The sequence below is a fragment of the Poecile atricapillus genome, chromosome 8, assembly GCF_030490865.1.
Source record: "Poecile atricapillus isolate bPoeAtr1 chromosome 8, bPoeAtr1.hap1, whole genome shotgun sequence".
In the NCBI taxonomy this organism is placed as follows: Eukaryota; Metazoa; Chordata; class Aves; order Passeriformes; family Paridae; genus Poecile; species Poecile atricapillus.
The window spans coordinates 18,613,003-18,620,932 of record NC_081256.1 but is presented as its reverse complement, the minus strand read 5'-3'; the positions used below and the strand labels follow the sequence as shown (position 1 = coordinate 18,620,932).

Sequence of the window (7,930 nt, the reverse complement as noted above, 5' to 3'; positions counted from 1 at the left end):
GGCACCAGGCTCTCAGGAGAAAACGAAACTGCCTGGATTTGAGGAACCCGAAACTCCCGTGCCGGCGACGCCCGCCTCCGCTTCCTGCACGGCGGGCGAGCCCCCTGCAAGGCTCGGGGGTGGGGCTGTGTCTGCGGGGCTGTGGCCACCCCTCATTGTGCTGTGGCCACCCCGCATCGTGCTGTGCCACCCTGCGCCGGGACCCTCCGCACACGCAGCACACGCAGCACATCCGCACAGCGGGTGCTCGAGGCTGGGTACCGCCGCTCCAGCTTCCTGCCCTTCTCCCGAACGTCTGCTCGAGGTGAGACATGGAGGTTCAGACCGGCTTGGGCCGTCGGGGGTCGGCGGGGTCCCGTCAGGTCAGCCTATCCCTTCACAGTGGAGCTCAAGAGGCTCAGCCCTTTGCCCACGTGCGGGCAGGGGCTACGCGAGGGGCCGGCCTCGGACCCCCGCCCTGCGGGGCTTGTCCCCGGCCCGCCGTAAAATGTTCGGGGGTCCCGGGGGCGGCGCGATGCGCGGGAAGGCGGAGGGATGTCGGGCCGGAGCGGAGCGGGCATGCCCGGGCACATCCCGCGGCGCGAATGGCCGAGCGGCTGCTTCCCTCTAGCGGGGACCGGGAGCTTGGCCGGCGGCTGCGCCCAGCCCCGCACCCCCATCCCGCCCCCCGCTCCCTCGGGCCGCCGCCCCTGCGGCACGTGGTGCAGGCGGTGCAGGCGGGCTGTGGTGAAGGCGGGTGGTGCAGGCGGTGAAGGCGGGCTGTGGCGAAGGCGGGGAGCGAGTCCGGAGCGGCGGCAGCGGCGGAGCGGTGAGAGCGGCGGCACCGGGAGGGGCGGCCGGAACAGCTCCGGACCGCGGTTCCGGAGCGCGCTTGGGACCCCCGGGGGGGTGTGGGGGGTTCCCGCCCCCCTCGCCTGTCCGGCGTTCCCGCTGGCCGAGCGGATGGGCCCGCGGGGAAGTCGCCTGGTTCCCGGGCAAAAGTGGCTCCTGCGGGCAGCGCTGCCGCGTCCCGGCCGAGGCGGCTCCGGGGAGCCGCGGTGCCCCCGCCCTGCCCTCGGGGCTGGGCTGCGGGGAAGGGGGGTGAGAACAAGCACCCCAGCTGGGCCAGGTGCCAATCCACCGTGACACGTGAGCCGAGGGAAGGTGTGGGAGTAGCAGTTCTGGCAGGGACGGTGCGCCCCGGAGCAGGCGCAGGGAGGGCCAGGAAAAGGGAAATAAGTGTTGTGAAGATTTGCGTTAAACTTTATTCCATGTCCACAGTGTAAGATCCTCTGACTTGTAGCAATGGGGAGACCCAGGAAGGAGTCTGCTGGCACATCATCCCCCCGACCGGCCACAACCGCCTCCAGAACTGCCCCCGCTGCGCCCCCACCTTCGACTTCAGGCGCCCGGGCCAAGACCCCAGCTGCAGGGAGCCAATCCCGGAGCACTTCGGCTGCCAAGGCCAGCACCCCCACGCAGGGGCGGGGGACAAAGGCAGACTCTGCTCAGCCAAGATCCACAGCATCCCGCGGAGCCAGAGGAGATGCTGGGGAAAAGAGCAGAGCACCCACAAGGAGTTCTACAACGCAGAAGGTGCCTGATGCCAAGGGAGCCGCTGGTCCTGCCAGAACTGACCCATGCCTGCAGAAGAAGCAGCCTGGGGCTGACCTGAGCAAGGCCTGCGACCAGTTCCTGGTGCCTGTAAAAAGCCAGGACATCCCGAGGGTGGAGAGGGAGACCCGGGGCCAGCAGAACAACCCCAAGTGGTATGAGTGGCGGGAGAACCGCATCACTGCCTCCATAGCCCCCAAAATTGCCAACAGCAAGTTTGCCAACAACAAGACAGACGAGGTGCCCAAGTCCTACCTAAAAGAGGTGGTGAGCTCTGGCTCCAAGGTACAGACCCCAGCCATGTCCTGGGGGATCCGCAATGAGAAGGTGGCTGTGGAAGCCTACAAGCAGAAATCACAGAAGGGGGGAAAGCCAGTGCAAGTGGAGGACTGTGGCCTTTTCATTCACCCGGAGAAGAAGTGGCTTGCTGCCAGCCCGGATGGGATCATCAAGGATGCAGCCACAGGGAAAGACCTGGGGCTGCTGGAGGTGAAGTGTCCCTACAAGCACAGGAACAAGACAGTGCGCGAGGCCTGCAAGGACAAGGACTTCTGCCTGGAGGTGGATGGGGATTCCTACGCCTTGAAGAAGAATCATCCCTACTTTACCCAGGTCCAGTGCCAGCTGGGAACCACTGGCTTCCAGAAGGCTGACTTTGTGGTGCACACCAACAAGGAGACAGCTGTGGTCCCTGTGGAGTTTGATAGGGAGTTCTGGGGGGAGACAGTGCCCAAGCTGGAGAAGTTTTACACGGAGGCAGTGATTCCCCAACTGGAGCAGAAGGCAAGCAGCTCTGTCTTGGCCAAGGAGGAGTAGACCATTGCTGGCCTACCTCAACTGGCTACTTGTTTGGCTGCATAACTCCAGTTTTCTCCCCTAGCATAGAAGTTACCCCCAGGTTAGTTGCTGTTCCTGAACCGTTCAGAGCCTTGGAACTGAAAAGTTGTACCAGCAGGACCCTGCTTGGTAAGGGTCCCCACAAACAGTGCCTTCTTGCTGCCCCAACCAGGTCAGCACACAGCTCCCAGAGCCTTCTTGTCCTGTCGCCCTCACTGCATCCCCCACCTGTCCCAACAGCATGCCTAATGGAAGCAGGCACGCGTCTGGATCTGCAAATGAAGCCAATGATATCTCTGTGTTGGAATTAGAGGCTTATTTTGTGGAGAAAACTGGAGCCTTTGGCACCTCAATTGCTGTTGGGACTAATTTCTAACTGCGCTCCAGAGTGGAGACAGAGACAGGAAGGTTTGTCAGAGCGCAAGAACAAAACTCTTTTGAGCCAGCGATGTGCCTAAAGCATCAGAGCAAGGGCAGATGGACACCCTTCCTCCCTGAGCCATCGGACCTGCTGCTTCTATGGAATAACCCATGACACTCCCTGTGAGATGCCTGCAGGCTCTGGAATGTGATTCCCACTTAAGAGGTTGTCCCCCAGGCCATGCACTTCCAGAAGCTCACCCATGGAGCATCCCTGTAAACAGCAGTGTGGGGAGGTGGTCATTGCCAAATTAAATATAGATGCACTGGTCTGCTTGTTTCCTGTTGTTTTTGCAGCTTGGGATTTATCTGGGGGAATAGCAGGGCTGAGAGGTGTCACTACACCAGGTCCCCTCCCAGCCACAGCAGACGGGAAGCAGGGGACCACTTGGGTTCCCGAGGGACATGAGAACCAAGGTCACTGACCTATGCCAAAGCCACCGCTGTTATGGCAAAAGTATTTATTATATACATAAGACTCCAGTCACACTCCACAGGGCAAGGACCAGAATTTTCTATAATACAAATTAACTATAATACAAAGTAACTATAATACAAATTAACTATAATACAAAGTAACTATAAAAACATAAAGCACTTTTGGGGCCCAGGCTTTCCACAGGAGGAGAGAGGCACAGGGACTAGCCTGGGGGCTGCTGTGTGACAGGGGGCTGTCCCACACCTTGCCCCCTGCTGTGGTCCCACAGTAACCAGATGTGCAAGTAGGAAAGTACCCAGTTAAGAATTATAGTCATGGGGACTGGCAGGTGGGGGTTGAGCTGAGTGTCACCAGGACAGGAGCGGGGCCTGCATCCCCCAGGGAAAGTGCAGAAGGCACATGGGCAGGGCTCTTTGGAGGGGCTGTGAGGAGGAGGTGGGATCCAACAGTTAGTGCATGTGGGGCCCCAGGAGATCACAAACACTAACACACCACCCACAGGGATGAGCATCTGGACCATCCTCCTATCCTCCGCACACTTCTGGGATAACCGAGCTCTATTGCCAGTATGATCCTCAGGGAGGACACGCAGGGCAGCTTTCAGGGGCCAGAGGAGTGAGGGGGATGGTCTGGCTCTGTGTCCCAGCCCCTCCCCTGCCAGTGCATTGATTGTCTAAGTCTTCAGGTTAAAAAGGGACCACCAGCCTTCCTGCTCTGCAGGAGCATCAGTCAACAAGGCGTTTGCGGGGCACTGTCCGAGCTCGGTTGGAGCGGCGAATCTCCTGCTTGGCATCCCGGCACCGCTGGCAGATGAAAATGTCAGGCACGTTGGATTTGCGGATCTTGGCACAAGAGAGGTGGATCCAGGTAGCGCATTCATTACATTCAATCATGGGCCTCCCTGCAAAGGGCTTCATGCAGAAGCAGGTGATCAGATCCCAGGCATCGTCGTCTGCTCAGGGACAAAGAGGGAGACACTGGTCAGACACCACCGTACCAGCTGCAGGTCTGGTTGTGGCCAGACCAGCCAGTTCTACTGGTGTTAAACGGGACAGCCCCCCACTCACCTTCTGCTTTGGTGTTGGGAACTTCTGTGAATTCGACTGCTAAAGTTGCAAAAGGGGGAGAAAAGAGAAAAAAAACCCAGATGAGTAAGGCAGCCCTACACCCCACTTCAGACCTGTTTCAGGTCTGCACTACTTGCTCTGCAGAACACAGCTACCAAAGGGCAAGTCAGCTCCCTGCCCTCTGCTCTTCAGCCCCCCAGGTCCCAAAAGTATTCCTCTTACTGGGAGAAGCTTGGGCTATCGACAGGCCCTCCCTGTGGCCAGCAAGGGTGGCTCCAGCTGAGGGAGGGACAACGTTTGGCACTGGTTGCAGCACAACAGGGCCCTCTGCAGTCCCCCAGACACTTACCACTGAGCTGGGAGGTCTCTCTGCTTGTATCTTCCCCTGTGCTTTGGTCCAAGGTGTGACAGGGACTAGGGCTTTTCCTCTCTCCAGAGACGGTGTCATGCTTCTTAAGCTGAGGATCATCTGCTGGCTTCTCAGTTCCCTGTGCTCCATACATCAAGTTCTTCTCCTCCGTCGTCGGCTCCTCCAGGAGGGAGCTGGGCTGGGGGTCCCCAGGCGGGTTGAGGGAAGGCTCCAATAGTTCCTCTTTCACAGGAGACAGCTGTCCTGCCAGTGCAGCCAGCTGCTTCACCCCATCCTGCTCCGCCCCAAAGTCTTTCCAAGCACTCAGTGGCACCCTCTTCTTCACCTCCTGCTCCAAAATGCGTTTCTTTGCTGGTGGTTTCTTCCGTTTGATTTGCTGGGGCCGGACGTTGTAGAAGGCGGTGGAAAAGGCAGGGCTGTTCATCAGCAGGCCACTGCCCACAGCCCCCCTGGCCACAGCATTCCTGCTCTTCCTGTTGTCCATTGGGATGTGGCCATCAGAGGAGTGAGATGAGGTCGAGCTATCGCTGTCCTGAGTGCTCCCCGTGCTGTTCTGGGGGCTCATGCTGCCTCCGTGGGTCCAGGGCACATACTAGTGACAGGATGGGAAAATGAGGGATTAGACCCAGAGCACAGATATTTGGGGTAAGGAGAGAATGACTCTCCAGCAGTGTCAACCCAAAGTTCAAGGCCAGACTGGATGGGCCCTGAGTAACCTGATCTAGTGGGTGGCACCCCTGCCCATGGTAGAGGAGTTGAAAATAGATGATCTCTAAGGTCCCTCACAACCCAAACCAATCCATGATTCTTTAAGATTAGGAGCTGTGTCTGCACATGGCAGGGAGACCAGGATAACCAGTGTCTTTGTAGAGGAACACTGCAAGCCCACTTACCTCTTCAGGGTATGGGATGTAGCCTGCATAGGCCAGAACAAAGGTGCAGAACTGGTTGAAATCCTCCACAGTTCTCCGCCGTTTCTGAAGTGGCTGCAAGAAACACCGCGAGTGGATTAAACTCCTCGGATATCCCAAGCAAGCCGGTATCACAGCTGGCTCTGGCGGCAGCCCTGGACCACCGGCCGTTTTACAAGCACAGAGTATCGAGGTCACCCAAACATCCATCCTTCCCGCAGCGCTTCATCATCTGCCGAGGCAAACGCAGCTCTTCCCTTTAAACCCAGATCGCGGGCGGGGTGGTGGCGGGGCTGGGCGGGGGGGGAGGGAGGGCCGGACACACGCGACGACACCGTGACGACATGCCGGGACACCCAGAGCCCGGCAGCCGCTGGCGGAGCCTGAATCAGGGGCCCGGTGCCGGGATGTCCGCCCACGGGCGGTGACTCCGGGATGGGGGACGTTCCCGGGGCAGCGCCCGGCGCGCTCGGGGCTCGGTCCGCGGGGGGGGAGCGGTGGGAGGGCCGGGCGCCGCCGGCGGCACCAGCGCCCCCCGGGGCAGCCCCGCACCCCGCGGCCGATCGAGGGGGAGCCGAGGCCGGGCAGCCGCGCTCCCCCCGCAGCGGCGGCCGGGGCTGGGAGGGGGTGTCGGGGGCGGCCCCCCGCGCCGCCCGGCCCCGCGCCGGGCACCTGATGGCTCCCAAGATGGCGCCGCGCTGCCGGTCCTGCCCCGGCCGACCGGCCGGGGGGAACCCCGCCCCCCAAACCGACACCCCCGCGCCCGCGGCAACCGCGCCGGCACGGGACCCCCAGCTCCCCCCGAACCGGCGCGCAGCACCCCCGCTCCCCTTCGCACAGACGCGCACCCCGGCACCCCCGCAGCCCCCAGCCAACCCGACCATCCCGGGCCCCCTCATGGGGATCCCGAGTGCCGCCACCGTCCCCCCCGGGGCAGCATCCCCCGCCCGTGCCCACAGCCGCCCCCCGAGGGCTCCTCTCCCACGCACAGCCCCCGCGGGCACACACGGAGCCGCCCCCCCCGCGCATACAGACACTCACACACACACCGAGCCCCCCCAGCCGAGCTTCCCCCTCCAGCACAACCACCCTCCGGCACGGAGCGCTCCCCCACGAGGCCCTGCGCGACACACGACCCCCCCAGCGCACACACACACACACACACACACACACACACGGAGGGACCCACAACCCCCCCGCACACACATGGCCACACAGAGGAGACCCCCCCGTACAGCCACGCCGAAGGACCCCCCCTGTACACACACAGAGCCACACGGAGGGCACCCCCTCCCTACACACACACACACACACACACACACAGAGTGAACCCCCCCGTACACACACACAGCCACAAGGAGAGGACCCGCCCGGACACACAGACACAGGGGACCCCCCCAGCACACACATACACAGAAGGGACTTCCTCCCCCCGCACACACACACGGGGGGACACCCCCCCCACGCACACACACAGCCACACGAGCCCACTCCCCCTCCCGAGGGCACCCCCGCACCCCGCGGCGGCCCCGCAGCCCCGATGCCCAGCACGCAGCCGCCCCCCACCACGATCCGCTCCCCACTGCCCCGCTCACCTCCTCGGGCGCCGGGGACGCGGGGCTGGGCACGGGGCTGCTCCCCGCCGAGCACGGCCCGCCGCGGGGGCAGGGCTCCGCCGGCTGCCCGCCGGCGCTCATGCCGGTGCCGGTGGCGGTGCCGGTAGCAGTCCCGGTGCCGGTAGCAGTCCCGGTGCGGTGCGGTGCCCGCCGCCGGTGGGAGCGAGGCTCGAGCGCCGCCCCGGCCGCAGGGGCGGGACCACCTGGTGGCGGGGAAGGCGGGGGCGGGGCCTCGCGCCGACCGTCCCGGTGCGGGGGGGTGCCGGTGAGTGTCCTTCCCTCCCGGTACCGAGCACGGGAGCGCAGCCCGGCTGGACTCGCCCGGACCCGCCGCCGCCGCCAACGGCAACGCCGAGGCACCGCCCACCGCCCGCGCGGGGTCGCGGCTCATGGAATGTTGGGGCTCGGGGGGAACACCGCCTTCGAACGGTCCCCGCGCGCCGGGGGCGGGGCGGCACCCACCCCACCGGGGTGCTCCATCCGACCTGGCCTGGAACAGCTCCAGGGCTGGGGCATCCTCAGCTGCTCCGGCCAACCCGTGCCGCTGCCTCTCCACACGCCCAGGGAAGAATTTCATCCTAATATCCAATCTAAGTGTCCCCTCTTTCACTTTAAAGCCATCGCCCCCTTTTCTCATCCCTATCCACCAGTGAAAATGTCACTCCCTCTTTTTTAAA

The 7,930-nt window shown here is 63.0% G+C and overlaps 2 protein-coding genes across 4 annotated transcripts; one reads left to right on the top strand and one right to left on the bottom strand.

Annotated features, from left to right (window-relative positions):
• Nucleotides 1–3,121, top strand: LOC131581785 (uncharacterized). Of its 2 annotated transcripts, none has more exons than XM_058844444.1 (2): nucleotides 1–304; nucleotides 1,261–3,121. In XM_058844444.1, the coding sequence occupies exon 2, from the start codon at nucleotides 1,285–1,287 to the stop codon at nucleotides 2,407–2,409; it is 1,125 nt and encodes a 374-aa protein (XP_058700427.1). In that variant the 5' UTR covers nucleotides 1–304; nucleotides 1,261–1,284; the 3' UTR covers nucleotides 2,410–3,121. The 2 variants fall into 2 exon arrangements, with proteins under 2 accessions (XP_058700427.1, XP_058700426.1); XM_058844443.1 differs by lacking the exon at nucleotides 1–304 and adding an exon at nucleotides 694–808.
• A 175-nt stretch (nucleotides 3,122–3,296) lies between these two features.
• Nucleotides 3,297–7,469, bottom strand: LOC131581783 (PHD finger protein 13-like). 2 transcript variants are annotated; one of them, XM_058844442.1, is made up of 5 exons: nucleotides 7,233–7,469; nucleotides 5,620–5,712; nucleotides 4,706–5,318; nucleotides 4,357–4,395; nucleotides 3,297–4,241 (listed from the first exon to the last, which is right to left on the bottom strand). In XM_058844442.1, the coding sequence occupies exons 1-5, from the start codon at nucleotides 7,332–7,334 to the stop codon at nucleotides 4,015–4,017; spliced, it is 1,074 nt and encodes a 357-aa protein (XP_058700425.1). In that variant the 5' UTR covers nucleotides 7,335–7,469; the 3' UTR covers nucleotides 3,297–4,014. The 2 variants fall into 2 exon arrangements, with proteins under 2 accessions (XP_058700425.1, XP_058700424.1); XM_058844441.1 differs by lacking the exon at nucleotides 7,233–7,469 and having other exon boundaries at nucleotides 5,620–5,911.
• Between the last annotated feature and the right edge of the window lie 461 nt (nucleotides 7,470–7,930).